We start from the raw sequence: 27,615 nt of genomic DNA, 5'->3' as shown, positions 1-27,615 counted from the left end.
CCCTCGCTCCCGGCCCGCAGCCCCTTTACCCAGCCCCCGGCGCCCCTCAGCGCCGGCCCGCAGCTCCCGGCCCGCAGCCCCCGGCGCCCGTCGCTCCCGGCCCGCAGCCCCGTTACCCAGCCCTCAGCGCCGGCCCGCAGCTCCCGGCCCGCAGCCCCGTTACCCAGCCCCCGGCGCCCCTCAGCGCCGGCCCGCAGCTCCGTTACCCAGCCCCCGGCGCCCCTCAGCGCCGGCCCGCAGCTCCCGGCCCGCAGCCCCGATACCCAGCCCTCAGCGCCGGCCCGCAGCTCCCGGCCCGCAGCCCCGTTACCCAGCCCCCGGCGCCCCTCAGCGCCGGCCTGCAGCTCCCGGCCCGCAGCCCCCGGCCCGCAGCCCCGTTACCCAGCCCTCAGCGCCGGCCCGCAGCTCCCGGCCCGCAGCCCCGTTACCCAGCCCCCGGCGCCCCTCAGCGCCGGCCCGCAGCTCCCGGCCCGCAGCCCCGATACCCAGCCCTCAGCGCCGGCCCGCAGCTCCCGGCCCGCAGCCCCGTTACCCAGCCCTCAGCGCCGGCCCGCAGCTCCCGGCCCGCAGCCCCCGGCGCCCCTCGCTCCCGGCCCGCAGCCCCGTTACCCAGCCCCCGGCGCCCCTCAGCGCCGGCCCGCAGCTCCCGGCCCGCAGCCCCGTTACCCAGCCCTCAGCGCCGGCCCGCAGCTCCCGGCCCGCAGCCCCCGGCGCCCCTCGCTCCCGGCCCGCAGCCCCGTTACCCAGCCCCCGGCGCCCCTCAGCGCCGGCCCGCAGCTCCCGGCCCGCAGCCCCGTTACCCAGCCCTCAGCGCCGGCCCGCAGCTCCCAGCCCGCAGCCCCATTACCCAGCCCTCAGCGCCGGCCCGCAGCTCCCGGCCCGCAGCCCCGATACCCAGCCCTCAGCGCCGGCCCGCAGCTCCCGGCCCGCAGCTCCCGGCCCGCAGCCCCGTTACCCAGCCCTCAGCGCCGGCCCGCAGCTCCCAGCCCGCAGCCCCATTACCCAGCCCTCAGCGCCGGCCCGCAGCTCCCGGCCCGCAGCCCCGATACCCAGCCCTCAGCGCCGGCCCGCAGCTCCCGGCCCGCAGCCCCTTTACCCAGCCCCCGGCGCCCCTCAGCGCCGGCCCGCAGCTCCCGGCCCGCAGCCCCGATACCCAGCCCTCAGCGCCGGCCCGCAGCTCCCGGCCCGCAGCCCCCGGCGCCCCTCGCTCCCGGCCCGCAGCCCCTTTACCCAGCCCCCGGCGCCCCTCAGCGCCGGCCCGCAGCTCCCGGCCCGCAGCCCCGTTACCCAGCCCTCAGCGCCGGCCCGCAGCTCCCGGCCCGCAGCCCCCGGCGCCCCTCGCTCCCGGCCCGCAGCCCCGTTACCCAGCCCCCGGCGCCCCTCAGCGCCGGCCCGCAGCTCCCGGCCCGCAGCCCCGTTACCCAGCCCTCAGCGCCGGCCCGCAGCTCCCAGCCCGCAGCCCCATTACCCAGCCCTCAGCGCCGGCCCGCAGCTCCCGGCCCGCAGCCCCGATACCCAGCCCTCAGCGCCGGCCCGCAGCTCCCGGCCCGCAGCTCCCGGCCCGCAGCCCCGTTACCCAGCCCTCAGCGCCGGCCCGCAGCTCCCAGCCCGCAGCCCCATTACCCAGCCCTCAGCGCCGGCCCGCAGCTCCCGGCCCGCAGCCCCGATACCCAGCCCTCAGCGCCGGCCCGCAGCTCCCGGCCCGCAGCTCCCGGCCCGCAGCCCCGTTACCCAGCCCTCAGCGCCGGCCCGCAGCTCCCAGCCCGCAGCCCCATTACCCAGCCCTCAGCGCCGGCCCGCAGCTCCCGGCCCGCAGCCCCGATACCCAGCCCTCAGCGCCGGCCCGCAGCTCCCGGCCCGCAGCCCCTTTACCCAGCCCCCGGCGCCCCTCAGCGCCGGCCCGCAGCTCCCGGCCCGCAGCCCCGTTACCCAGCCCCCGGCGCCCCTCAGCGCCGGCCCGCAGCTCCCAGCCCGCAGCCCCATTACCCAGCCCTCAGCGCCGGCCCGCAGCTCCCGGCCCGCAGCCCCGATACCCAGCCCTCAGCGCCGGCCCGCAGCTCCCGGCCCGCAGCCCCTTTACCCAGCCCCCGGCGCCCCTCAGCGCCGGCCCGCAGCTCCCGGCCCGCAGCCCCGATACCCAGCCCTCAGCGCCGGCCCGCAGCTCCCGGCCCGCAGCCCCCGGCGCCCCTCGCTCCCGGCCCGCAGCCCCGTTACCCAGCCCCCGGCGCCCCTCAGCGCCGGCCCGCAGCTCCCGGCCCGCAGCCCCCGGGTCTCACCTCGTAGTCGGTGCCCTTGCTGTTGAGCGCGATGTTGATGGTGAAGGTGGACGAGTCGTGGTGGGGTCTCAGAGCCGGCTGCTGCTCGGGTCGGTACCGAACCACGAAGTTCAGCAGGGCCCGGGCCTGGGGGGAGGGGCAGTCAGGGTGGGTGGGGGGGAGGGGCAATCACAGCCGGGGGGGGGGCAGGGGGAGGGCACCCCTGTGGGGCGACCCAGCGGTGGGTAACGGCCCGACAGCCCCTGCCAGCGCGGCCGGGGGAGCGCTCCCCGAGGCTGGAGGTCCGTGGGGGGGTCCAGAGAGCCCGGCTCCACCCCCCCAGGGCCGCCCGACCCCACCTGGCCGGTACCTCGGGGCAGGAGCCGGGCTACAGGGTGGGGGGTCCCCCAGCGGGTACCTGGGTGGAGTAGCTGGGGTGCGGGGTGCGGGGTGGGGGGCCCCCCAGTGGGTACCTCGGGGAGGAGCCGGGGATCGGGGTTGGGGTCCCCCCGGCGGGTACTTGGGTGGCGTAGCTGGGGTACAGGGTGGGGGACCCCAGCGGGTACCAGGGTGTGGGGCGGGGGCCCCCCAGCGGGTACCTGGGTGGAGTAGCCGGGCAGCGGGGCGGGGGGCCCGGGGCTCCCCGGCGGGTACCTCAGGGCAGGAACCGGGGTGCAGCGTGGGGGCCCCCAGCGGGTACCTGGTTGGAGTAGCCGGGGTACAGGTTGGGGTCCCCCGGCGGGTACCTGGTTGGAGTAGCCGGGGTACAGGGTGGGGGTCCCCCCGGCGGGTCCCTCGGGGCAGGAGCCGGGGAGCGGGGTGGGGGCCCCCCGGGGGGTACCTGGGTGGCGTAGCCGGAGAGCGGGGCAGGGTACCTGGGTGGCGTAGCCGGGGAGCGGGGTGGGGTCCCCTGGGGGGTCCCTCGGGGCAGGAGCCGGGGAGCGGGGTGGGGTACCTGGGTGGCGTAGCCGGGGAGCGGGGTGCGGGCCCCCAGCGGGTACCTGGGTGGCGTAGCCAGGGAGCGGGGCGGGGGCCCCCGAGGGGTCCCTCGGGGCAGGAGCCGGGGAGCGGGGCGGGGTCCCCCGGGGGGTAGCTGGGTGGCGTAGCCGGGGAGCGGGGTGGGGGGTCCCCCGGGGGGTCCTTCGGGCAGGAGCCGGGGAGCGGGGTGGGGTCCCTCGGGCAGGAGCTGGGCAGCGGGGCGGGGTACCTGGGTGGCGTAGCCGGGGAGCGGGGTGGGGTCCCTCGGGCAGGAGCCGGGCAGCGGGGCGGGGCCCCCCGGGGGTCCCTCGGGCAGGAGCCGGGCAGCGGGGCGGGGGCCTCCCGGGGGGTCCCTGGGGCAGGAGCCGGGCAGCGGGGCGGGGTACCTGGGTGGCGTAGCCGGGGAGCGGGGCGGGGGCCCCCGGGGGGTCCCTCGGGGCAGGAGCCGGGCAGCGGGGCGGGGTACCTGGGTGGCGTAGCCGGGCAGCGGGGCGGGGCCCCCCGGGGGTCCCTGGGGCAGGAGCCGGGCAGCGGGGCGGGGGCCCCCCGGGGGTCCCTCGGGGCAGGAGCCGGGCAGCGGGGCGGGGTCCCCCGGGGGTCCCTCGGGGCAGGAGCCGGGCAGCGGGGCGGGGGCCCCTGGGGGGTCCCTGGGGCAGGAGCCGGGCAGCGGGGCGGGGCCCCCCGGGGGTCCCTGGGGCAGGAGCCGGGCAGCGGGGCGGGGGACCCCGGGCAGGAGCCGGGGAGCGGGGCGGGGCCCCCCGGGGGTCCCTGGGGCAGAAGCCGGGCAGCGGGGCGGGGTACCTGGGTGGCGTAGCCGGGGAGCGGGGCGGGGGCCCCCGGGGGGTCCCTCGGGGCAGGAGCCGGGCAGCGGGGCGGGGTACCTGGGTGGCGTAGCCGGGCAGCGGGGCGGGGCCCCCCGGGGGTCCCTGGGGCAGGAGCCGGGCAGCGGGGCGGGGGCCCCCCGGGGGTCCCTCGGGACAGGAGCCGGGCAGCGGGGCGGGGTCCCCCGGGGGTCCCTCGGGGCAGGAGCCGGGCAGCGGGGCGGGGGCCCCCGGGGGGTCCCTGGGGCAGGAGCCGGGCAGCGGGGCGGGGCCCCCCGGGGGTCCCTGGGGCAGGAGCCGGGCAGCGGGGCGGGGGCCCCCCGGGGGTCCCTCGGGACAGGAGCCGGGCAGCGGGGCGGGGTCCCCCGGGGGTCCCTCGGGGCAGGAGCCGGGCAGCGGGGCGGGGGCCCCCGGGGGGTCCCTGGGGCAGGAGCCGGGGAGCGGGGCGGGGCCCCCGGGGGGTCCCTGGGGCAGGAGCCGGGCAGCGGGGCGGGGTACCTGGGTGGCGTAGCTGGGCAGCGGGGCGGGGCCCCCGGGGGTCCCTGGGGCAGGAGCCGGGCAGCGGGGCGGGGTACCTGGGTGGCGTAGCTGGGCAGCGGGGCGGGGCCCCCCGGGGGTCCCTGGGGCAGGAGCCGGGCAGCGGGGCGGGGTACCTGGGTGGCGTAGCTGGGCAGCGGGGCGGGGCCCCCGGGGGTCCCTGGGGCAGGAGCCGGGCAGCGGGGCGGGGTACCTGGGTGGCGTAGCCGGGGAGCGGGGCGGGGCCCCCGGGGGTCCCTGGGGCAGGAGCCGGGCAGCGGGGCGGGGTACCTGGGTGGCGTAGCCGGGGTACAGGGCCTCGGCGACGGGCGCGATGAATTCCCGCAGGAAGAGCAGCCACGCGCCCTCCAGCCCGACCTGCTGCAGGTGGACGTCGTCGGTCGGGACGTTCTCGTAGCCCCCGGCCAGGCGGGCGTCCTGGGGGCGAGCGCCGGGTCAGGGGGGGCTCTGCGCTGGGGGCCGCAGGGGGCGCTGGGCTGCGGGGAGTTGGGGGGCTCAGGTGGGGAGGCAGCAGGGGGCGCTGGGCTGCAGGGAGTTGGGGGGCCGCAGGGGGCGCTGGGCTGCGGGGAGTTGGGGGGCTCAGGTGGGGAGGCAGCAGGGGGTGCTGGGCTGCGGGGAGTTGGGGGCCGCAGGGGGCGCTGGGCTGCGGGGAGTTGGGGGCCGCAGGGGGCGCTGGGCTGCAGGGAGTTGGGGGGCTCAGGTGGGGGGGCAGGAGGGGGCGCTGGGCTGCGGGGAGTTGGGGGCCGCAGGGGGTGCTGGGCTGCAGGGAGTTGGGGGCCGCAGGGGGCGCTGGGCTGTGAGGAGTTGGGGGGCTCAGGTGGGGGGGCAGCAGGGGGTGCTGGGCTGCGGGGAGTTGGGGGGCCACAGGGGGTGCTGGGCTGTGGGGAGTTGGGGGGCCGCAGGGGTTGCTGGGCTGCAGGGAGTTGGGGGGCTCAGGTGGGGGGGCCGCAGGGGGCGCTGGGCTGCGGGGAGTTGGGGGGCCACAGGGGGTGCTGGGCTGTGGGGAGTTGGGGGGCCGCAGGGGTTGCTGGGCTGCAGGGAGTTGGGGGGCTCAGGTGGGGGGGCAGGAGGGGGCGCTGGGCTGCGGGGAGTTGGGGGCCGCAGGGGGTGCTGGGCTGCAGGGAGTTGGGGGCCGCAGGGGGCGCTGGGCTGCAGGGAGTTGGGGGGCTCAGGTGGGGGGGCAGGAGGGGGCGCTGGGCTGCGGGGAGTTGGGGGCCGCAGGGGGTGCTGGGCTGCAGGGAGTTGGGGGCCGCAGGGGGCGCTGGGCTGTGAGGAGTTGGGGGGCTCAGGTGGGGGGGCAGCAGGGGGTGCTGGGCTGCGGGGAGTTGGGGGGCCACAGGGGGTGCTGGGCTGTGGGGAGTTGGGGGGGCCGCAGGGGTTGCTGGGCTGCAGGGAGTTGGGGGGCTCAGGTGGGGGGGCCGCAGGGGGCGCTGGGCTGCGGGGAGTTGGGGGGCTCAGGTGGGGGGGCAGCAGGGGTTGCTGGGCTGCGGGGAGTTGGGGGCCGCAGGGGGCGCTGGGCTGTGAGGAGTTGGGGGGCTCAGGTGGGGAGGCAGCAGGGGGCGCTGGGCTGCGGGGAGTTGGGGGCCGCAGGGGGCGCTGGGCTGCGGGGAGTTGGGGGCCGCAGGGGGCGCTGGGCTGCGGGGAGTTGGGGGGCTCAGGTTGGGGGGCCGCACCCCACTCACCTTGTGCTGGCCTCCGGACCACATCCCATAATGCTCCACTTCCTGCACCAGCTCGTCGCAGGCCGGCTCGGCGAGGACGGGGAACCAGTAGACGTCGGGGCAGGGCTGCGGGGGGACGGGGGGTTACTGGGGGGGACGCCGTGGGGCAGCCTCCCCGGCGGGGCACGTGAAGGGGCAGGCGGGGGGAGGACACGGGGAGGGGAGCTGGGGGGGATTCCCGGGGGGTTCGGTGGGAGTTTCGGGGGCAGGTCAGGGGCCGTGCCCGGCTCTCTGCCCAGCCCCCCGTGTTCCCAGCGGGGCTTGGGGGCGGGGCGGACGCCCCATGAGCCGTCCTGGGGGGTCAGCGGGGGGCGATGGGGGGCTGGGGGAAGGTGGGGGCGGGGGGGGGTTCACCTGCTCCACCAGCTCCCCCCGCAGCACTCGGGAGTAGTTCTCGTGGATGTATTTCTCCTGCCAGTCCTGGGGGGCACAAAGCCTGCGTGAGAGACACCCCCTGCCCCCCGTCTCCCCCCCGGCCGGCCCCCTGCCCCCCGTCTCTCCTTCGCCTCCCCCAGCCGGCCCCCTGCCCCCCGTCTCCCCCCCGGCCGGCCCCCTGCCCCCCGTCTCTCCCTTCGCCTCCCCCAGCCGGCCCCCTGCCCCCCGTCTCCCCCCCGGCCAGCCCCCTGCCCCCCGTCTCTCCTTCGCCTCCCCCAGCCGGTTCCCTGCCCCCCGTCTCTCCTTCGCCTCCCCCAGCCGGCCCCCTGCCCCCCGTCTCCCCCCCCGGCCGGCCCCCTGCCCCCCGTCTCTCCTTCGCCTCCCCCAGCCGGCCCCCTGCCCCCCGTCTCCCCCCCGGCCAGCCCCCTGCCCCCCGTCTCCCCCCCGGCCGGCCCCCTGCCCCCCGTCTCTCCTTCGCCTCCCCCAGCCGGTTCCCTGCCCCCCGTCTCTCCTTCGCCTCCCCCAGCCGGCCCCCTGCCCCCCGTCTCCCCCCCGGCCGGCCCCCTGCCCCCCGTCTCTCCTTCGCCTCCCCCAGCCGGCCCCCTGCCCCCCGTCTCCCCCCCGGCCAGCCCCCTGCCCCCCGTCTCTCCTTCGCCTCCCCCAGCCGGTTCCCTGCCCCCCGTCTCTCCTTCGCCTCCCCCAGCCGGCCCCCTGCCCCCCGTCTCCCCCCCGGCCAGCCCCCTGCCCCCCGTCTCTCCTTCGCCTCCCCCAGCCGGTTCCCTGCCCCCCGTCTCTCCTTCGCCTCCCCCGGCCGGCCCCCTGCGCCCCGTCTCTCCTTCGCCTCCCCCAGCCGGCCCCCTGCCCCCTGTCTCCCCCCCGGCCGGCCCCCTGCCCCCCGTCTCTCCTTCGCCTCTCCCAGCCGGCCCCCTGCCCCCCGTCTCTCCCCCCGGCCGGCCCCCTGCCCCCCATCTCTCCTTCGCCTCCCCCAGCCGGCCCCCTGCCCCCTGTCTCCCCCCCGGCCGGCCCCCTGCCCCCCGTCTCTCCTTCGCCTCTCCCAGCCGGCCCCCTGCCCCCCGTCTCTCCCCCCAGCCAGCCCCCTGCCCCCCGTCTACCCCCTGGCCGGCCCCCTGCCCCCGTCTCTCCTTCGCCTCCCCCAGCCGGCCCCCTGCCCCCCGTCTCCCCCCCGGCCGGCCCCCTGCCCCCCGTCTCTCCTTCACCTCTCCCAGCCGGCCCCCTGCCCCCCGTCTCTCCCCCCGGCCAGCCCCCTGCCCCCCGTCTCTCCTTCGCCTCCCCCAGTCAGCCCCCTGCCCCCCGTCTCTCCCCCCGGCCAGCCCCCTGCCCCCCCGTCTCTCCTTCGCCTCCCCCAGCCGGCCCCCTGCCCCCCGTCTCCCCCCCGGCCGGCCCCCTGCCCCCCGTCTCTCCTTCGCCTCCCCCAGCCGGCCCCCTGCCCCCCGTCTCCCCCCCGGCCGGCCCCCTGCCCCCCGTCTCTCCTTCGCCTCCCCCAGCCGGCCCCCTGCCCCCTGTCTCCCCCCCGGCCGGCCCCCTGCCCCCCGTCTCTCCTTCGCCTCTCCCAGCCGGCCCCCTGCCCCCCGTCTCTCCCCCCGGCCAGCCCCCTGCCCCCCGTCTACCCCCTGGCCGGCCCCCTGCCCCCGTCTCTCCTTCGCCTCCCCCAGCCGGCCCCCTGCCCCCCGTCTCCCCCCCGGCCGGCCCCCTGCCCCCCGTCTCTCCTTCACCTCTCCCAGCCGGCCCCCTGCCCCCCGTCTCTCCCCCCGGCCAGCCCCCTGCCCCCCGTCTCTCCTTCGCCTCCCCCAGTCAGCCCCCTGCCCCCCGTCTCTCCCCCCGGCCAGCCCCCTGCCCCCCCATCTCTCCTTCGCCTCCCCCAGCCGGCCCCCTGCCCCCCGTCTCCCCCCCATCCGGCCCCCCTGCCCCCCGCCTCTCCTTCGCCTTCCCCGGCCAGCCCCCTGCCCCCCGTCTCTCCTTCGCCTCCCCCAGCCGGCCCCCTGCCCCCCGTCTCCCCCCCAGCCAACCCCCCTGCCCCCCATCTCTCCTTCACCTCTCCCAGCCGGCCCCCTGCCCCCCGTCTCTCCTTCGCCTCCCCCAGCCGGCCCCCTGCCCCCCGTCTCCCCCCCGGCCGGCCCCTGCCCCCCGTCTCTCCTTCGCCTCCCCCAGCTGGCCCCCTGCCCCCCATCTCCCCCCCGGCCAGCCCCCTGCCCCCCGTCTCTCCTTCGCCTCCCCCAGTCAGCCCCCTGCCCCCCGTCTCTCCCCCCGGCCAGCCCCCTGCCCCCCGTCTCTCCCCCGGCCGGCCCCCTGCCCCCCGTCTCTCCTTTGCCTCCCCCAGCCGGCCCCCTGCCCCCCATCTCCCCCCTGGCCAGCCCCCTGCCCCCCGTCTCTCCTTCACCTCTCCCAGCCCCCCATCTCCCCCCCGGCCAGCCCCCTGCCCCCCGTCTCTCCTTCACCTCTCCCTGCCCCCCGTCTCCCGCCCGGCTGGCCCCCTGCCCCCCGTCTCTCCTTCGCCTCCCCCAGCCGGCCCCCTGCCCCCCGTCTCTCCCCCCGGCCGGCCCCCTGCCCCCCATCTCTCCTTCGCCTCCCCCAGCCAGCCCCCTGCCCCCGTCTCTCCTTCGCCTCCCCCAGCCGGCCCCCTGCCCCCCTTTTCCCCTCCCCCAGCCATCCCCCTGTGACCCGTCTCTCCCCCAGCCAGCCCCCTGCCCCCCACCTCACCTTCCCCTACCCCAGCCAGCCCCCTGCCCCCCATCTCCCCTGCCCTATTCGGAGGGATGAGTTTTCCCCTCACACCTGGACCCCAGGGCTTCCTGCCCCACCAGCCCTGGAGACAGACCCCTAGAAGCCCCTGTACCCCATGGGCCAGCCCAGCCGCCGCAGCAGCGTAGGGGCTAGGACACACAGCAGAGGGGCACGGCCTGGGGCGGGACATGCTGTGGGCGGGGAAGGGCGTGGGGCCAGGCTGTCACTCACCGGGGGGGCTCTCCGAGATCTGCCAGAGGCCGGGGGGCCGGCGGGACGTGGGGCGGGGTGGGGGTCACTCACCAGGGGGTTCTCCGAGATCTGCCAGAGGCCGGGGGGCCGGCGGGACGTGGGGCGGGGTGGGGGTCACTCACCAGGGGGTTCTCCGAGATCTGCCAGAGGTCGGGGGGCTGGTGGGACGTGGGGCGGGGTGGGGGTCACTCACCAGGGGGTTCTCCGAGATCTGCCAGAGGCCGGGGGGCTGGCGGGACGTGGGGCGGGGTGGGGGTCACTCACCAGGGGGTTCTCCGAGATCTGCCAGAGGTCGGGGTGCCGGCGGGACGTGTTGTACGGGGCCGTGGAGAGCAGGTGTCCAAACTCCTCCAGGTTCGTGATGTGCAGGAAAATCCCCTGCGGGAGACGGGCCGTCAGGGACCCCCCGGGCGGGGAGGGGTCGAGCGAGGGGTTTGGGGGGGGGGGTTGGGGACCGGGGAGGGTTCAGGGGGACTGCGGGGGTTTGGGGGGGCTGTGGGGGGGTTCAGGGGGACTGTGGGGGTTTTGGGGGGGCTGTGTAGGGTTCAGGGGGACTGCAGGTGTTTTGGAGGGCTGCGGGGGTTTTGGGGGGGCTGTGGGGGGGTTCAGGGGGACTGCGGGGGTTTGGGGGGGCTGTGGGGGGGTTCAGGGGGACTGCGGGGGTTTGGGGGGGCTGTGTAGGGTTCAGGGGGACTGCAGGGGTTTTGGGGGGGCTATGTAGGGTTCAGGCGGACTGCGGGTGTTTTAGGGGCACTGTGTAGGGTTCAGGGGGACTGCGGGGGTTTGGGGGGGCTGTGGGGGGGTTCAGGGGGACTGCGGGGGTTTGGGGGGGCTGTGTAGGGTTCAGGGGGACTGCGGGGGTTTTGGGGGGGCTATGTAGGGTTCAGGCGGACTGCGGGTGTTTTAGGGGCGCTGTGTAGGGTTCAGGGGGACTGCGGGGGTTTGGGGGGGCTGTGGGGGGGTTCAGGCAGACTGCAGGTGTTTTGGAGGGCTGCGGGGGTTTTGGGGGGGCTGTGTAGGGTTCAGGGGGACTGCGGGGGTTTTGGGGGGCTGTGTAGGGTTCAGGGGGACTGCAGGGGTTTTGGGGGGCTGTGTAGGGTTCAGGGGGACTGCGGGGATTTTGGGGGGCTGTGTAGGGTTCAGGGGGACTGCGGGGATTTTGGGGGGCTGTGTAGGGTTCAGGGGGACTGCGGGGATTTTGGGGGACCGGGGCGGTTCAGGGGGGCGGGGGCCCCGTACCCTCTCGCGGACGTTCTTGCAGAAGGCCATGTCGGGGTCGGTTTCCTCCAGGGTGAAGACGCTCCGGTCGTGCAGCTCCGAGCGCAGCGTCTCCCCGCGCACCAGGTAGGCCTGGCTGATATAGGGCACGTTCCACACCCCGCTGCGGGACGGACACACGGACATGGCGTCAGCGGGGGAAGGGGCAGGCCCCTCCGCAGGGAAGGGGGTGGAGCTCCGGTCGGAGGGGGGGGTCTAGGGCCCTCCCCAGAGAAGAGGGCGGAGCTCTGGTCTCCCCAGGGAAGGGGGGCGGAGCTCCAGTGGGAGGGAGGGTCAAGACCCCTTCCCTGCATAGGGGTGGAGCTCCAGTTGGAGGGAGGGTCAAGGCCCCTCCCCACGGAAGGGGCGGAGCTCTGGTGGGAGGGGGTTCTAGGCCCCTCCCCAGGGAAGGGGGCGGAGCTCCGGTCGGAGGGGGGGTCTAGGCCCCTCCCCAGGGAAGGGGGCGGAGCTCCGGTCGGAGACATGGTCTAGGCCCCTCCCCAGGGAAGGGGGCGGAGCTCTGGTCGGAGGGGGTTCTAGGCCCCTCCCCAGGGAAGGGGGCGGAGCTCCAGTCGGAGACATGGTCTAGGCCCCTCCCCAGGGAAGGGGGCGGAGCTCCGGTCGGAGGGGAGTCTAGGCCCTTCCCCAGGGAAGGGGGCGGAGCTCCAGTCGGAGACGTGGTCTAGGCCCCTCCCCAGGGAAGGGGGCGGAGCTCCGGTCGGAGAGGGGGGGTCTAGGCCCCTCCCCAGGGAAGGGGGCGGAGCTCCGGTCGGAGGGGGGGTCTAGGCCCCTCCCCAGGGAAGGGGGCGGAGCTCCGGTCGGAGGGGGGGTCTAGGCCCCTCCCCAGGGAAGGGGGCGGAGCTGCGGGGGGCGGGTCCCTGGGGGTGACTCACGTGCGCTTGCCCTGCACCAGCTCGACGTAGTCCTCGGAGCGGGCGTAGTAGCCCTCTGGGCTTAGCGCCCCCCAGAAATTCGACCAGAGCTTGCCTGGGCGCGACACCATGGGGGCGATGACCTTCCTGCAAGGGGGCGGAGACAGAAGGGGCGGAGCTAAACAAGGGGGCGGAGCCACAATGAAAGGGGCTCTCACAGGATCTGGTGGATCAGGGTGCGCGGGGCCCCCGGGGTGGGGGGACGGTGGGGGGCAGGGGGGCGGTGGGGAGCGGCGGGGGGCAGGGCGTGGGGTTTCGGGGGGTCTCACCGGTTCTGGCGGATCAGGGCGCGCAGGGTTCCCGGGTTGGTCAGGGCGACGTCCGCGTCGAGGGTGAAGTAATAGTCACAGTCGGGGTCCTGCCGGCAGATGTCCCTGGGGGGCGGAAAACGGGGGGGGGGATGTCAGACAAGCCCCATGAACCCGGTTCCTATTCCCCCCCACCCCCAGCCCCACATCGGGACCCCCACGGCCCCCCCACCCCTCCTCTGTGCCCCTCTCTAACCCCTCCACCCCCACATGCCCCCTACACCCCTCGGTCCTGCCCCCCACTGCTCAGCCCCGCCCCCTCACCCATAGCCCCGCCCCTCCCCCACAGCTCCGCCCACTCCTAATCCCTCCCCTGTTGCCCCCCACCCCGTTCTCATGGGGCCTGCCCGCAGTCCCATTGCCCCGCCCCCATCCCCACAGCTCCGCCCACTCTTAATCCCTCCCCTGTAGCCCCCGCGCCCACACTCCCATTGCCCCGCCCACGCCCTCCGGCGTGGCCCCGCCCCCGTTCCCAGGGCCCCGCCCACTCACATGGCCATGTCCCGGGCCTCCCCCTGGCTGAGCTCCTCCTCCGGCCCCACCAGCTTGACGTCGGCGAAGGCCCCACGGAGCCGCTCCCAGGCCTCCTTTACGTGGGGCTCGTGGAAGACCTCCTGGGGGGAGGAGGGGCGGGGGTCAGCCGGGGGGATCCCCCATGCGGGATGGGGGGGCCTGGGGGAGGGGCGGGCTGCGGTGTCTCCAAGTAATGAAAGATCTCTGGGTGGGGGGGGCCCTGCTGGGTTGGGGGTATTTGGGGGTCACTGGGGGGTGGCAGGGCCGGGGGCCCTCTGTGGGGGGGACTCTAGGGAGCCCCTGAGGGGGGCAGCCGGGGGGTCGCGGTGGCAGCCGGGGGTTACGGGGGGGTCACGGGGGTGGCGGGGGCTCATGGGAGGTGGCGGGGGCAGCCGGGGATTACGGGGGTCGGTGCTGGGGGCGGAGGGGATGAGAGGGAATCTAGGGGGGATCTGGGGGCGAGTGGTGGTGATGGGCATCTATGGGTGGCCCCGGGGGTCAGCCGGGGGTCATGGGGGGATCTGGGGTTCCCTGGGGGCGAGTGGTGGTAATGGGGATCTATGGGTGGTCCCGGGGGTCAGCCGGGGGTCATGGGCGGATTTGGGGGTCCCTGGGGTTGAGTGCTGGTGATCTATGGGTGACCCTGGAGGTCAGCTGGGGGTCATGGAGGGATCTGGGGGTGAGTGCTGGAGATGGGGGTACCTGGGGGGATCTGGAGGGGTCCAGGGAATGGGATCTCTGGGGGTCATGAGGGCAGCTGGAGGTCGAGGTGGTCATGGGGGCAGCAGGGGGTCACAGAGGGGGTCATGGGGCAACAGGCGGTCACGGGTCATCATGGGGGTAGCTGGGGGTTTCAGGGGCAGCCGGGGGTCACAGGGTCACTGGGGGTTATGGGAGGTCAGGGGGGCAGCTGGAGGTCGCGGAGCAGCCGGGGGTTACGGGGGTCACAGGGTTGGTGGGGGGGTCATGGGGGGTCGTGGGGGCAGCCGGGGGTTACCGGGGGGTCATGGGGGATCGCAGGGCAGCTGGGGGTCACGGGGGTGGGGAGGGTCATGGGGGTCGTGGGGAGGCCGGGGGTCGTGTGCTCAGCCGGGGGTTATGGGAGGTCACAGGGTTCGCAGGGGGTCATGGGGGGTCGCAAGGGCAGCCAGGGGTCACAGTGGCAGCCGGGGGTCATGGGGGGTCGCGGGGGTAGCTGGGGTTTAGGGGGGGTCACGGGGGCGGCCGAGGGTCATGGGGGGTCACAGGGGCAGCCGGGGGTCATGGGGGGTCGTGGGGGCAGCTGGGGTTTACGGGGGGTCACAGGGGCAGCCGGGGGTCATGGGGGGTCACGGGGGTAGCTGGGGTTTACGGGGGGTCACGGGGGCGGCCGAGGGTCATGGGGGGTCGTGGGGGCAGCTGGGGCTTACGGGGGGTCACAGGGGCAGCCGGGGGTCATGGGGGGTCGTGGGGGCAGCTGGGGCTTACGGGGGGTCACGGGGGCAGCCGGGGGGCAGCCGGGGGACTCACCCGGTTGTGCAGGAAGAGGCCGAGGCGGGCGTAGGGATAGGCCCAGCCCAGCAGGCGTTGCAGGAACTGGGGCAGGAAGGGGGTGGGCTGCTCGATGAACACCCCCACCAGCACCCGGGGCAGCGCCACCTCCTGGGGAGAGACGGGGGTCAGGCACCCCCAAACCCGGCCATGGCCAGCCCCCCCAAACCCAGCCATGGCCAGCCCCCCAAACCCAGCCACTCTGTGCACCCCCAAACCCAACCACTGCCAGCCCCCCAAACCCAGCCACTCCGTGCACCCCAAACCCAGCCACTCCCTGCACCCCCAAACCCAGCCACTGCCTGCACCCCCAAACCCAGCCACGGCCAGCTCCCCAAACCCAGCCCCTCCCTGCACCCCCAAACCCAGCCACGGCCAGCCCCCCAAACCCAGCCCCTCCCTGCACCCCCAAACCCAGCCACTCTGTGCACCCCCAAACCCAACCACTGCCAGCCCTCCAAACCCAGCCACTGCCAGCCCCCCAAACCCAGCCACTCCCTGCACCCCAAACCCAGCCACTCCCTGCACCCCCAAATCCAGCCACTGCCTGCACCCCAAACCCAGCCACGGCCAGCCCCCAAACCCAGCCCCTCCCTGCACCCCCAAACCCAGCCCCTCCCTGCACTCCCAAACCCTACCACTGCCAGCCCCCCAAACCAGCCACTCCCTGCACCCCAAACCCAGTCACTGCCAGCCCCCCAAACTCTGCCACTGCCAGCCCCCCAAACCCAGCCTCTGCCTGCACCCCCAAACCCAGCCACTCCCTGCACCCCCAAACCCTGCCACTGCCAGCCCCCCAAACCAGCCACTCCCTGCACCCCAAACTCTGCCACTGCCAGCCCCCCAAACCAGCCACTCCCTGCACCCCAAACCCAGCCACTGCCAGCCCCCCAAACCCAGCCACTCCCTGCACCCCAAACCCTGCCACTGCCAGCCCCCCAAACCAGCCACTCCCTGCACCCCCAAACCCTGCCACCGCCAGCCCCCCTAACCCCAGCCACTCCCTGCACCCCCAAACCCTGCCACCGCCAGCCCCCCAAACCCAGCCACTCCTGGGGAGAGATTGGATCACTCCCAAACCCGCCCCTGCCCCCAGAAACTCAGGACCCCCAAAACCTACCCCAAACCCAGAAGCCCACAAACCTGCCTCTCAGACCCCCACAATTCCAGCTCCCCCCCCACCCCCAGGCTCCCCCAATTTGAGACCCACCCCCCAAACCCGCCCCCACACTCCCCACCACCCTCCAGTGTCCAGCATGCCCCCCCCACCTCAGAGAGCCCCTCCGGCCCCCCACCCCTGGGGCTCTGCCTGGGGGTCCTGCCCCCGCACTCACCGGGGGCCCCTGGTCGCAGCCCCCCCAGCCCCCCTCGTAGGTCCATCGGTTCGGAATGTAGTTCCCCAGGTAATTCAACTGCAGCTGTGGGGGGGCGGGAAAGGGTGAGATACGGGGCCCCCCCATCCCACCACAGCCGGCCCCCTCTCTGCCCCCGCATCTCTGCCCCCCCAGGCGCCGTCCTGCTGCCCTCCAGCCCCCTCCTACCACAGCCGGCCCCCACCCCAGCAGACCCCCCCCCTCCCCGCAGCTGCGAGGGCGGGGGGCACCTGCCGGGGGAGCCCCCGGCCAAGGGCAGCCTGAGCGATGGCGGAGGAAGTCAGAAGGGGGGCTCCCGGGGGTACCTGAGGGGTTGTGGGGGTCCCAGGGGGGATCTCGGGGGTGCCTGGGGGAGATGGGGGGTCGTTGGGGTCCCAGAGGGGAGGGGGGATCTCAGGGGTACCTGGGGGAGGAGGTGGGTTGTCGGGGGGTCCCAGGGGGTATCTCGGGGGTAGCTAGGGGGTTGTGGGGCTCTCGGGGGTACCTGGGGGAGATGGGGGGTTGTGGGGGTCCCGGGGGGATCTCGTGGTTACCTGGGGGAAATGGGGGGTTGAGGGGGTCCCGGGGGGATCTCAGTGTCCCAGGGGGGATCTCGGGGGGAGATGGGGGATCTCGGGGTACCTTGGTGGGCCCGTTGCCGTGGATCACCACAGGGAGGGTGTCATAGGCCACGTTCCGGGCACGGACCCGGTTCCTCTCGAACTTCAGCACCACCTCGTCTGGGAGAGAGAGGGAGACGTGGGGATTGAGGGGCCCAGCCCCCCGCCCCTCCCAGAGTCGGGGAGAGAACCCAGGAGTCCTGGCTCCCAGCCCCCTGCTCTAACCCACCAGCCCCCACTCCCCCACCAGAGCCAGGGAGAACCCAGGAGTCCTGGCTCCCAGCCCCCCTGCTCTAACCCACCAGCCCCCACTCCCCTCCCAGAGCCAGGGAGAACCCAGGAGTCCTGGCTCCCAGCCCCCTGCTCTAACCCACCAGCCCCCACTCCCCCACCAGAGCCAGGGAGAACCCAGGAGTCCTGGCTCCCAGCCCCCCTGCTCTAACCCACCAGCCCCCACTCCCCCACCAGAGCCAGGGGGAGAACCCAGGAGTCCTGGCTCCCAGCCCTGCCTGCTCTGACCCACCAGCCCCCAGTCCCCTCCCAGAGCCAGGGGGAGAACCCAGGAGTCCTGGCTCCCAGCCCCGCCTGCTCTGACCCACCAGCCCCCGGTCCCCTCCCAGAGCCAGGGAGAGAACCCAGGAGTTCTGGCTCCTAGCCCCCACTCCCCCACCAGAGCCAGGGAGAACCCAGGAGTCCTGGCTCCCAGGCCCCCCTGCTCTGACCCACCAGCCCCCACTCCCCTCCCAGAGCCAGGGGGAGAACCCAGGAGTCCTGGCTCCCAGCCCCGCCTGCTCTGACCCACCAGCCCCCAGTCCCCTCCCAGAGCCAGGGGGAGAACCCAGGAGTCCTGGCTCCTAGCCCCCACTCCCCCACCAGAGCCAGGGAGAACCCAGGAGTCCTGGCTCCCAGGCCCCCCTGCTCTGACCCACCAGCCCCCGGTCCCCTCCCAGAGCCAGGGAGAGAACCCAGGAGTCCTGGCTCCTAGCCCCCACTCCCCCACCAGAGCCAGGGAGAACCCAGGAGTCCTGGCTCCCAGGCCCCCCTGCTCTGACCCACCAGCCCCCACTCCCCTCCCAGAGCCAGGGGGAGAACCCAGGAGTCCTGGCTCCCAGCCCCGCCTGCTCTGACCCACCAGCCCCCAGTCCCCTCCCAGAGCCAGGGGGAGAACCCAGGAGTCCTGGCTCCCAGCCCCGCCTGCTCTGACCCACCAGCCCCCGGTCCCCTCCCAGAGCCAGGGAGAGAACCCAGGAGTCCTGGCTCCTAGCCCCCACTCCCCCACCAGAGCCAGGGAGAACCCAGGAGTCCTGGCTCCCAGCCCCGCCTGCTCTGACCCACCAGCCCCCAGTCCCCTCCCAGAGCCAGGGGGAGAACCCAGGAGTCCTGGCTCCCAGGCCCGCCTGCTCTGACCCACCAGCCCCCACTCCCCTCCCAGAGCCAGGGGGAGAACCCAGGAGTCCTGGCTCCCAGCCCCGCCTGCTCTGACCCACCAGCCCCCAGTCCCCTCCCAGAGCCAGAGCGAGAACCCAGGAGTCCTGGCTCCTATCCCCCACTCCCCCACCAGAGCCAGGGAGAACCCAGGAGTCCTGGCTCCCAGCCCCGCCTGCTCTGACCCACCAGCTCCCACTCCCCCACCAGAGCCAGGCAGAGAACCCAGGAGTCCTGCCCCTGCCCCACCCGGAGCTGGGATAGAACCCAGGCGTCCTGACCCTTATGGGGTGCCCCCCCATCTCTCACCAATGGCCCCATTGAGGTTCTGGAAGATTTTCGACTTGTGGTCGAGCGCCAGTCCAAACTTCTCCTGGGGGGGGGGGGAGAGAGGGGGCTTCAGAGCGGGGAGGGACCTGCGCCCAGAGGCTGCCCCCATCACCCCCCACCCCCAGCCCCCTGAAATCCCTTCCCTCCACTGCTCCCCCCCAGCCCCAGACCCCCTACCCTGCCTCCAATCCCACCCCCCCAGCCCTTCCCCAACACTGCAGTCCCCATGCCCCCTTCCCCCCCCAGAGCACCCCGCCTGCCCCCTCCTGCAGTGCCCCACCTCGGCCTGGGGCCGAGACCCCCGAGGGAAGCAGCCCAGAAGCCTGACAGGAGCTGAAATGATTTAATGGGGGGGGGCCCTTCACCTTTGGGGGGGAATATCTCCCTCAAATGTCCCCCCGGCCCTGAACCCCCAATCGGAACGCCCCCCAATGGGAGCCAGGGTCCACGGCTGGTGGAAATTGTGTGGGTGTGTTGGGGTGGAAGGGAGGGTGTCTCCCTGCTGCGCACCCCAAAACCAGCCATGAGCAGGGGCCGATTCCCCAACTTCCCCTTGGGTCTTCTCCACTGGGCTCCTGGAACTTGGCCGCCCCCCCCCAGCCCCCAGAGTCAGCCGCATCCCAGAGCCAATCCCAGCCCCCCATCACAGAACCCAGGAGTCCTGGCTCCCAGCCCCCCTGCTCTAACCCACCAGCCCCCTCTCCCCTCCCAGAGCTGGGGGAGAACCCAGGAGTCCTGGCTCCCAGCCCCCCCTGCTCTGACCCACCAGCCCCTACGCCCCTCCCAGAGCCGGGGGGAGAACCCAGGAGTCCTGGCTCCCAGCCCTCCCTGCTCTGACCCACCAGCCCCCACTCCCCTCCCGGAGCCGGGGAGAGAACCCAGGAGTCCTGGCTCCCAGCCCCCCCCCCCCCCGCTCTAACCTCTGCTGGTGCCACTTGAGCTCCAGTTTGTGGCAGATTCCTGTCCAAATTTGGTGGGGGGGGGCTTTGGAGCAAAACCTTTCCCCGATACCCTCGTTTCCAGCCCGAACTCGTCACCCCCGCCCCCCGCCCTGGGCTGGCCGCGTCGCGCATTTCCACCCCCGGTGTCGGCGTCAGGCCCTTTCACCCCCCCCGCCCCGCCAGCGCCCCCCAGTACCCCCGGCCAGCCCCACGTCGTGACTGGGGCGGGCGGGGGGGGACACACAATGGGGAATGGACCGGGCCAGAGCCCCTACTGCACCCCCCAGCCCCACGGGGCCCCCGGCCAGCCCCACGTCGTGACTGGGAGGGGGCGGGGGGGGAGGTACAATGGGGTGAAGCCCCCCCCCCATTAAATCATTTAGAGGCCCGGGATTCTGGAGGGGTTTAGACAATTTCTCCCCAATTCCCCCGCCCCAATTTGCAACCGGGCTTTTGCCCGCTTCCCCCTGGTTTCCAGCCCAGAGATGTGGGTCGGGTTTGGTCCTTTGTTTCCAGGCCGAACAAGTCCCGTCCCGCGCGCCCTCCCCCCCCAGTTTTGACGCCAAAAGGCCACCAGGGAACCGGGGTCCCCCCGGGCTCGGGGGGCCGGCCGGCGGGAGACTGGGGGGCCGGCACTGGGCACGCCGGGGACCCACCCGCAGGCCGGGGTCCAGGTAGATGTGGGTGTAGAAGAGCTGGTCGTCGTCGTCATCCTTGTATTTCCAGCGTTGGACCACGCGGTGGACGGCCGGGGCGAAGCCGATGAATCCTGGGGGGGGGGCGGGCGGAGAGGTCAGGCCCCCCCGCCCCCTGGGGGCTGCCCCCCTGCACGCCCCCCCCACCCCGCAAATCAGGGACCCATGCCCTCCCCTCCGCCCCCCTGCCGCCGTACACCTGGGATACCCTGCCCCGCCGGGGACCCCCACCGGCACGTACCCGCGCTGTGCCCCCCGGCCCCCCAAACCCATCCCCCTCCTACGCCCCCCGAGGCCCGGCCCCGGCCCCCCAGCACTCACCGCCGGAGTTGAGGAACCGCTTGCCGGTGCTCACGGGGGGGTAACGCTCGGCCAGGCCCCACTCGGGCCAGCAGAAGCCCTCGGCCGAGAAGACGACCCGGCTCTCGAACGCCAGGAACTTCCGCAGCAGCCCCACGGGGCCCCCGGCCAGCACCACGTCGTAACTGGGGGGCGGGGGGGGCACACGATGGGGAATGGACCGGGCCAGAGCCCCCCACTGCACCCCCAGAGCCCCCCCAGCCCCACGGGGCCCCCGGCCAGCACCACGTCGTAACTGGGGGGCGGGGGGGCACACGATGGGGAATGGACCGGGCCAGAGCCCCCCACTGCACCCCCAGAGCCCCCCCAGCCCCACGGGGCCCCCGGCCAGCACCACGTCGTAACTGGGGGGCGGGGGGGGCACACGATGGGGAATGGACCGGGCCAGAGCCCCCCACTGCACCCCCAGAGCCCCCCCAGCCCCACGGGGCCCCCGGCCAGCACCACGTCGTAACTGGGGGGCGGGGGGGCACACGATGGGGAATGGACCGGGCCAGAGCCCCCCACTGCACCCCCAGAGCCCCCCCAGCCCCACGGGGCCCCCGGCCAGCACCACGTCGTAACTGGGGGGCGGGGGGGCACACGATGGGGAATGGACCGGGCCAGAGCCCCCCACTGCACCCCCAGAGCCCCCCACTGCACCCCCAGAGCCCCCCCAGCCCCATGGGGCCCCCGGCCAGCACCACGTCATAACTGGGGGGCGGGGGGGTACACGATGGGGAATGGACCGGGCCAGAGCCCCCCACTGCACCCCCAGAGCCCCCCCAGCCCCACGGGGCCCCCGGCCAGCACCACATCGTAACTGGGGGGCGGGGGGGCACACGATGGGGAATGGACCGGGCCAGAGCCCCCCACTGCACCCCCAGAGCCCCCCACTGCACCCCCAGAGCCCCCCCAGCCCCACGGGGCCCCCGGCCAGCACCACGTCGTAACTGGGGGGCGGGGGGGGCACACGATGGGGAATGGACCGGGCCAGAGCCCCCCACTGCACCCCCAGAGCCCCCCCAGCCCCACGGGGCCCCCGGCCAGCACCACGTCGTAACTGGGGGGGCGGGGGGGGGCACACGATGGGGAATGGACCGGGCCAGAGCCCCCCACTGCACCCCCAGAGCCCCCCCAGCCCCACGGGGCCCCCGGCCAGCACCACGTCGTAACTGGGGGGCGGGGGGGCACACGATGGGGAATGGACCGGGCCAGAGCCCCCCACTGCACCCCCAGAGCCCCCCCAGCCCCACGGGGCCCCCGGCCAGCACCACGTCGTAACTGGGGGGCGGGGGGGCACACGATGGGGAATGGACCGGGCCAGAGCCCCCCACTGCACCCCCAGAGCCCCCCACTGCACCCCCAGAGCCCCCCCAGCCCCACGGGGCCCCCGGACAGCACCACGTCGTAACTGGGGGGCGGGGGGGCACACGATGGGGAATGGACCGGGCCAGAGCCCCCCACTGCACCCCCAGAGCCCCCCACTGCACCCCCAGAGCCCCCCCAGCCCCACGGGGCCCCCGGCCAGCACCACGTCATAACTGGGGGGCGGGGGGGCACACGATGGGGAATGGACCGGGCCAGAGCCCCCCACTGCACCCCCAGAGCCCCCCCAGCCCCACGGGGCCCCCGGCCAGCACCACGTCGTAACTGGGGGGCGGGGGGGCACACGATGAGGAATGGACCGGGCCAGAGCCCCCCACTGCACCCCCAGAGCCCCCCCAGCCCCACGGGGCCCCCGGCCAGCACCACGTCATAACTGGGGGGCGGGGGGGGGGGCACACGATGGGGAATGGACCAGGCCAGAGCCCCCCACTGCACCCCCAGAGCCCCCCCAGCCCCACGGGGCCCCCGGACAGCACCACGTCGTAACTGGGGGGCGGGGGGGGGCACACGATGGGGAATGGACCGGGCCAGAGCCCCCCACTGCACCCCCAGAGCCCCCCCAGCCCCACGGGGCCCCCGGCCAGCACCACGTCGTAAATGGGGGGTGGGGGGGCACACGATGGGGAATGGACCGGGCCAGAGCCCCCCACTGCACCCCCAGAGCCCCCCCAGTCCCACGGGGCCCCCGGACAGCACCACGTCATAACTGGGGGGCGGGGGGATGCGTACAGGTCACAGCGACCCCCTGGCCCGCTCTCTCTGCCCTCCTTCCCCACTGGGGGCTGGGAATTGTAGCGTCACCCCCCCGCCCAGTGCACCCTCAAAATCCCCCTCCCTGCCCAGACTGGCCCCCCAAATGCTGCTTCCAGCCCAGCGGGACCCGGGGGCCGGGAGTGGAGCGGGGGGACGGATGCACCCCGGAGCTGGGGACCCCCAGACGTCAGGGAGAGCAGGGCACCCCCCCGCCGTACCTGTCGACGAACATGACGACGAGCTCCTCGCGCTCTGCGTGCTTCGCCATCTCCTCCTTCAGCCAGCGCACCTTCTGCCCGCCCCCCACCGTGCGGGCCACGTCCCCCCCGCGCCACTCCTCGCCCAGGCCCAGGGTCTGCGGGGACAGGGGGCATGAGAGAGACCCCGCCCGCCCAGACGCGGCCAGCTCTGGGGCGGGGCGCGGGGGCTGGTTTCACGGGGACCCCGTCCCGGCGCCGAGATGCGGCCAGCTCTGGGGTGGGGCGGCTGGTTTCACGGGGACCCCGTCCCGGCGCCGAGATGCGGCCAGCTCTGGGGTGGGGCGCGGGGGCTGGTTTCACGGGGACCCCGTCCCGGCGCCGAGACGCGGCCAGCTCTGGGGTGGGGCGCGGGGGCTGGTCTCACGGGGACCCCGTCCCGGCGCCGAGACGCGGCCAGCTCTGGGGTGGGGCAGCTGGTGTCACGGGGACCCCGTCCCGGCGCCGAGACGCGGCCAGCTCTGGGGTGGGGCGGCTGGTTTCACGGGGACCCCGTCCCGGCGCCGAGACGCGGCCAGCTCTGGGGTGGGGCGGCTGGTTTCACGGGGACCCCGTCCCGGCGCCGAGACGCGGCCAGCTCTGGGGTGGGGCGGCTGGTGTCACGGGGACCCCGTCCCGGCGCCGAGACGCGGCCAGCTCTGGGGTGGGGCGGCTGGTGTCACGGGGACCCCGTCCCGGCGCCGAGACGCGGCCAGCTCTGGGGTGGGGCGGCTGGTTTCACGGGGACCCCGTCCCGGCGCCGAGACGCGGCCAGCTCTGGGGTGGGGCGGCTGGTGTCACGGGGACCCCGTCCCGGCGCCGAGACGCGGCCAGCTCTGGGGTGGGGCGGCTGGTCTCACGGGGACCCCGTCCCGGCGCCGAGACGCGGCCAGCTCTGGGGTGGGGCGGCTGGTCTCACGGGGACCCCGTCCCGGCGCCGAGACGCGGCCAGCTCTGGGGTGGGGCGGCTGGTCTCACGGGGACCCCGTCCCGGCGCCGAGACGCGGCCAGCTCTGGGGTGGGGCGGCTGGTCTCACGGGGACCCCGTCCCGGCGCCGAGACGCGGCCAGCTCTGGGGTGGGGCGGCTGGTCTCACGGGGACCCCGTCCCGGCGCCGAGACGCGGCCAGCTCTGGGGTGGGGCGGCTGGTTTCACGGGGACCCCGTCCCGGCGCCGAGACGCGGCCAGCTCTGGGGTGGGGCGGCTGGTTTCACGGGGACCCCGTCCCGGCGCCGAGACGCGGCCAGCTCTGGGGTGGGGCGGCTGGTGTCACGGGGACCCCGTCCCGGCGCCGAGACGCGGCCAGCTCTGGGGTGGGGCGGCTGGTGTCACGGGGACCCCGTCCCGGCGCCGAGACGCGGCCAGCTCTGGGGTGGGGCGGCTGGTTTCACGGGGACCCCGTCCCGGCGCCGAGACGCGGCCAGCTCTGGGGTGGGGCGGCTGGTTTCACGGGGACCCCGTCCCGGCGCCGAGACGCGGCCAGCTCTGGGGTGGGGCGGCTGGTTTCACGGGGACCCCGTCCCGGCGCCGAGATGCGGCCAGCTCTGGGGCGGGTCCGTCTCACCTTGACAGTGTAGTTGAAGTAGCGGGCGGTGTGCATGAATCGCTCGTACCCCTCCGTCTGCTCCGTGGCCGCTGTGATCAGCAGCAGGTTGTCTGTGGGGCAGAAAGGTGCCGGGTTCTGGTTAGTTCCCCCCATAGACCCTGCTTGGCTCTGCACGCCCCCCCCCCCCCCGGCACTCCCCTTGGATTCACTCCCCCGCAGCCCTCAAGTGGAAGAACCCAGGAGTCCTGGATCCCTGGACCTGCCCTGGGGGGCTGCGGCCAATGGGAGGTGCTGGCAGACTCCCTGATCCTGGAGAATCCCCCTCCAGGGGCAGCCGTGCAGGGCCTCGGACACACATCACCCACTCAGACAACAGCACCCAATGAGGCCTCACAGCGCTGGGCCCTGAAATTCCAGCTCTTGCCATGCCTCGAGGGAGGGGAAACTGAGGCACAATGGGTGGGAGGGGCTTTCCCGAGGGCTGCACCGTAAAGAAGTGGAGGGCAGGAAGCGGATGGCTCAGCGGGTCGGACCCTGGGCTGGGCACCTGGCTGAGCCGCTGCCCTGCGGGGGACATCGCACAAGGCCCTTTCTTGCACGCTGCCTCAGTTTCCCCCCTTGCCCTTTGTCTGGTCAGGCTGTGAGCTCCACGGGGCAGGGACTGGCTCAGGGCGTCTGCAGCACCTGGCGCGACAGGGTCCCGATCTCGGTCGGGGGGGGGGGTCTGGGAAGCGCCCGGTGCGATGGGGCCCCGATCTCAGTGGGGGGGAGGAGTCCACCTGGCCCCTGGCACGCCGGGGCCCCCCTCTCTGGCAGGGCGTCCAGCCGTTACCGTCCTACGCGTGAACAACAGGGACAAATTCCCGGCGCCTGGCCCTCGCCAGGCCGCTAATTGGAAGCAGAGGGCGGCGCCCGGGCCAGGTCTGGTGACTGGGCTTGAGACAGTGACGGGGCCCCCGTTCCCCACTCAGTCCCGGCATGGGGCGCCCCATGGCCCCCAGAAAAGGACTGGACCCCCCCTTCTGTACCAGCTGAGCAGGGCTTGGCTCCCAGAGGGTCCCCAGCGCCGGGGGGTTTAGGTGAAATCCCCACCCCCTCTTCTGGGGCTGGCCCTGAGCCGAAGGCAGGGGCTCCCCCAGACTTTGGGGAGCAGGCTGCCCGGGCAGCAGGACCTGGGGGGTCTGATCCTAGCCAGGGCAGCGCCCCGACCCTGCTGCCCACAGGAAAGAGCAGGGGGCTGGGAGCCAGGACTCCTGGGTTCTCTCCCTGGCTCTGAGAGGGGAGTGGGGCCTAGCAGTGAGAGCAGGGCCCTGGGAGCCAGGACTCCTGGGTTCTAGTCCTGGGTGAGCCGCTGCCCTGCGGGGGACATCACAAAAGGCCCTTTCTTGCACGCTGCCTCAGTTTCCCCCCTTGCCCTTTGTCTGGTCAGGCTGTGAGCTCCATGGGGCAGGGACTGGCTCAGGGCGTCTGCAGCACCCGGCGCGACAGGGTCCCGATCTCGGTCGGGGGGGGGGTCTGGGAAGCGCTTGGCGCAATGGGGCCCCGATCTCAGTGGGGGGGAGGAGTCCACCTGGCCCCTGGCACGCCGGGGCCCCCCGCGTCCTGCCGTTACCGTCCTACGTGTGAACAACAGGGACAAATTCCCGGCGCCCGGCCCTCGCCAGGCCGCTAATTGGAAGCAGAGGGCGGCGCCCGGGCCAGGTCTGGTGACTGGGCTTGAGACAGAGATGGGGGCCCCCGTTCCCCCCTCGGTCCCGGCATGGGGCCCCCCATGGCCCCCCGAGAAAGGCTGGACCCCCACGGGAAAGAGCAGGGGGCTGGGAGCCAGGACTCCTGGGTTCTCTCCAAGCGCTGGGAGGGGAGTGGGGGCTGGTGAGTTAGAGCAGGGGGGGCTGGGAGCCAGGACTCCTGGGTTCTCTCCAAGCGCTGGGAGGGGAGTGGGGGCTGGTGAGTTAGAGCAGGTGGGGCTGGGAGCCAGGACTCCTGGGTTCTCTCCAGGCTCTGGGAGGGGAGTGGGGGCTGGTGAGTTAGAGCAGGGGGGGCTGGGAGCCAGGACTCCTGGGTTCTCTGCCTGGCTCTGGGAGCCAGGAAAACCCCACGTACCCCAGTGTCTCTGGTGGGGTCTCTGTTCAGAATGGCCGGCAACTCAGGGGTCCCAAGGATTGGGCAGAGTGAACCCCCCAGCCCTGCCCGCGACTCCCCTCAGCTCCCAAGGAGCGGGGGGGGGGTTCCCTCGGGGCAGGCATGGGGTTCCCCCTCTGCCCTCCCGTTCTCTGTGTGCCTGATCCCCCGCTTCTCCCTGGCCGACCTAGCCCTCCGGGGAAGCCCCCTCCAACAGCTGGGCCCCCCACCACCCCGCATGCCCCTCCCCGTGTCCCCTGCCCCCGATCCCCCCCAACTCCCCCGTGTCCCCTGCCCCGATCCCCCCGCGCCCCTCCCCGTGTCCCCAACCCCCGATCTCCCCCCTAACCTCCCCGTGTCCCCTGCCCCTGATCTCCCCCCAACACCCCCGTATCCCCCGCCCTGATCCCCTCGCCTTCCCCCTGCGCCCCTCCCCGTGTCCCCGGCCCCCGATCTCCCCCAACCCCCCCCGTGTCCCCTGCCCCGATCCCCTCGCTTTCCCCCTGCGCCCCTCCCCATGTCCCCTGCCCCCGATCTCCCCCCGACCCCCCCGTGTCCCCTGCCCCGATCCCCTCGCCTTCCCCCTGCGCCCCTCCCCATGTCCCCTGCCCCCGATCTCCCCCAACCCCCCCCGTGTCCCCTGCCCCGATCCCCTCGCCATCCCCCGCGCCCCTCCCCATGTCCCCAACCCCCGATCTCCCCCCGCGCCCCTCCCCGTGTCCCCTGCCCCTGATCTCCCCCAACACCCCCGTGTCCCCTGCCCCCGATCCCCCCCAACTCCCCCGTGTCCCCTGACCCGATCCACCCGCGCCCCTCCCCGTGTCCCCAACCCCCGATCTCCCCCCTAACCTCCCCGTGTCCCCTGCCCCCGATCTCCCCCCGACCCCCCCCGTGTCCCCTGCCCCGATCCCCTCGCCTTCCCCCTGCGCCCCTCCCCATGTCCCCTGCCCCCGATCTCCCCCCGACCCCCCCGTGTCCCCTGCCCCGATCCCCTCGCCTTCCCCCTGCGCCCCTCCCCATGTCCCCTGCCCCCGATCTCCCCCCGACCCCCCCGTGTCCCCTGCCCCGATCCCCTCGCCTTCCCCCGTGCCCCTCCCCGTGTCCCCTGCCCCCGATCTCCCCCCAACACCCCCGTGTCCCCTGCCCCGATCCCCTCGCCATCCCCCGCGCCCCTCCCCATGTCCCCAACCCCCGATCTCCCCCCGCGCCCCTCCCCGTGTCCCCTGCCCCTGATCTCCCCCCAACACCCCCGTGTCCCCTGCCCCGATCCCCTCACCATCCCCCTGCGCCCCTCCCCGTGTCCCCTGCCCCCGATCTCCCCCCAACACCCCCGTGTCCCCCGCCCTGATCCCCTCGCCTTCCCCCTGCGCCCCTCCCCGTGTCCCCTGCCCCGATCCCCCCAACTCCCCCGTGTCCCCTGCCCCCGATCTCCCCCCAACCCCGCGAGTCCCCCGCCCCCCGACCCCCCCCTGCCCGGGGCTCACCCGCGTTGAGCGCCGGGCGGTCCCGGGGGGCGCTGCCGGGGACCCCCAGGAGCAGGGCGGCCAGGGGCAGGAGGGCGGCCGGGCTCGGCTCCATGGCTGGGAAGCTCTGAGCGGGGCCCGGGCTCGCAGCTCTCGCGATCCGAGCCCGGCTCCTCCCAGCCCC

The 27,615-nt window shown here is 74.9% G+C and overlaps 1 protein-coding gene across 1 annotated transcript in view; it reads right to left on the bottom strand.

The window, feature by feature from the left end:
* PLOD3 (procollagen-lysine,2-oxoglutarate 5-dioxygenase 3) overlaps window positions 1–27,605 on the bottom strand; it is a 33,165-nt gene extending 5,560 nt beyond the window's left edge. The window contains exons 1-18 of the mRNA XM_048833773.2: window positions 27,453–27,605; window positions 23,866–23,957; window positions 22,284–22,420; window positions 19,906–20,069; window positions 19,546–19,658; window positions 17,928–17,991; window positions 16,216–16,313; window positions 15,556–15,639; window positions 14,201–14,332; window positions 12,671–12,792; window positions 12,140–12,244; window positions 11,832–11,957; window positions 10,921–11,062; window positions 9,946–10,059; window positions 6,667–6,732; window positions 6,274–6,378; window positions 4,862–5,008; window positions 2,277–2,402 (exon numbers count right to left, since the gene is read on the bottom strand). Coding sequence (XP_048689730.2) covers window positions 2,277–2,402; window positions 4,862–5,008; window positions 6,274–6,378; window positions 6,667–6,732; window positions 9,946–10,059; window positions 10,921–11,062; window positions 11,832–11,957; window positions 12,140–12,244; window positions 12,671–12,792; window positions 14,201–14,332; window positions 15,556–15,639; window positions 16,216–16,313; window positions 17,928–17,991; window positions 19,546–19,658; window positions 19,906–20,069; window positions 22,284–22,420; window positions 23,866–23,957; window positions 27,453–27,546 — 2,031 coding nt within the window. The 5' untranslated portion in view covers window positions 27,547–27,605. The remainder of the gene's footprint in view (window positions 1–2,276; window positions 2,403–4,861; window positions 5,009–6,273; window positions 6,379–6,666; window positions 6,733–9,945; window positions 10,060–10,920; window positions 11,063–11,831; window positions 11,958–12,139; window positions 12,245–12,670; window positions 12,793–14,200; window positions 14,333–15,555; window positions 15,640–16,215; window positions 16,314–17,927; window positions 17,992–19,545; window positions 19,659–19,905; window positions 20,070–22,283; window positions 22,421–23,865; window positions 23,958–27,452) is intronic.
* Window positions 27,606–27,615: the final 10 nt, after the last annotated feature.

This window comes from Caretta caretta, chromosome 28 (genome assembly GCF_965140235.1).
Source record: "Caretta caretta isolate rCarCar2 chromosome 28, rCarCar1.hap1, whole genome shotgun sequence".
NCBI classification, from domain to species: domain Eukaryota; kingdom Metazoa; phylum Chordata; order Testudines; family Cheloniidae; genus Caretta; species Caretta caretta.
The sequence above is the reverse complement of the archived record's forward strand: the minus strand, read 5'-3'. Positions and strand labels throughout refer to the sequence as shown.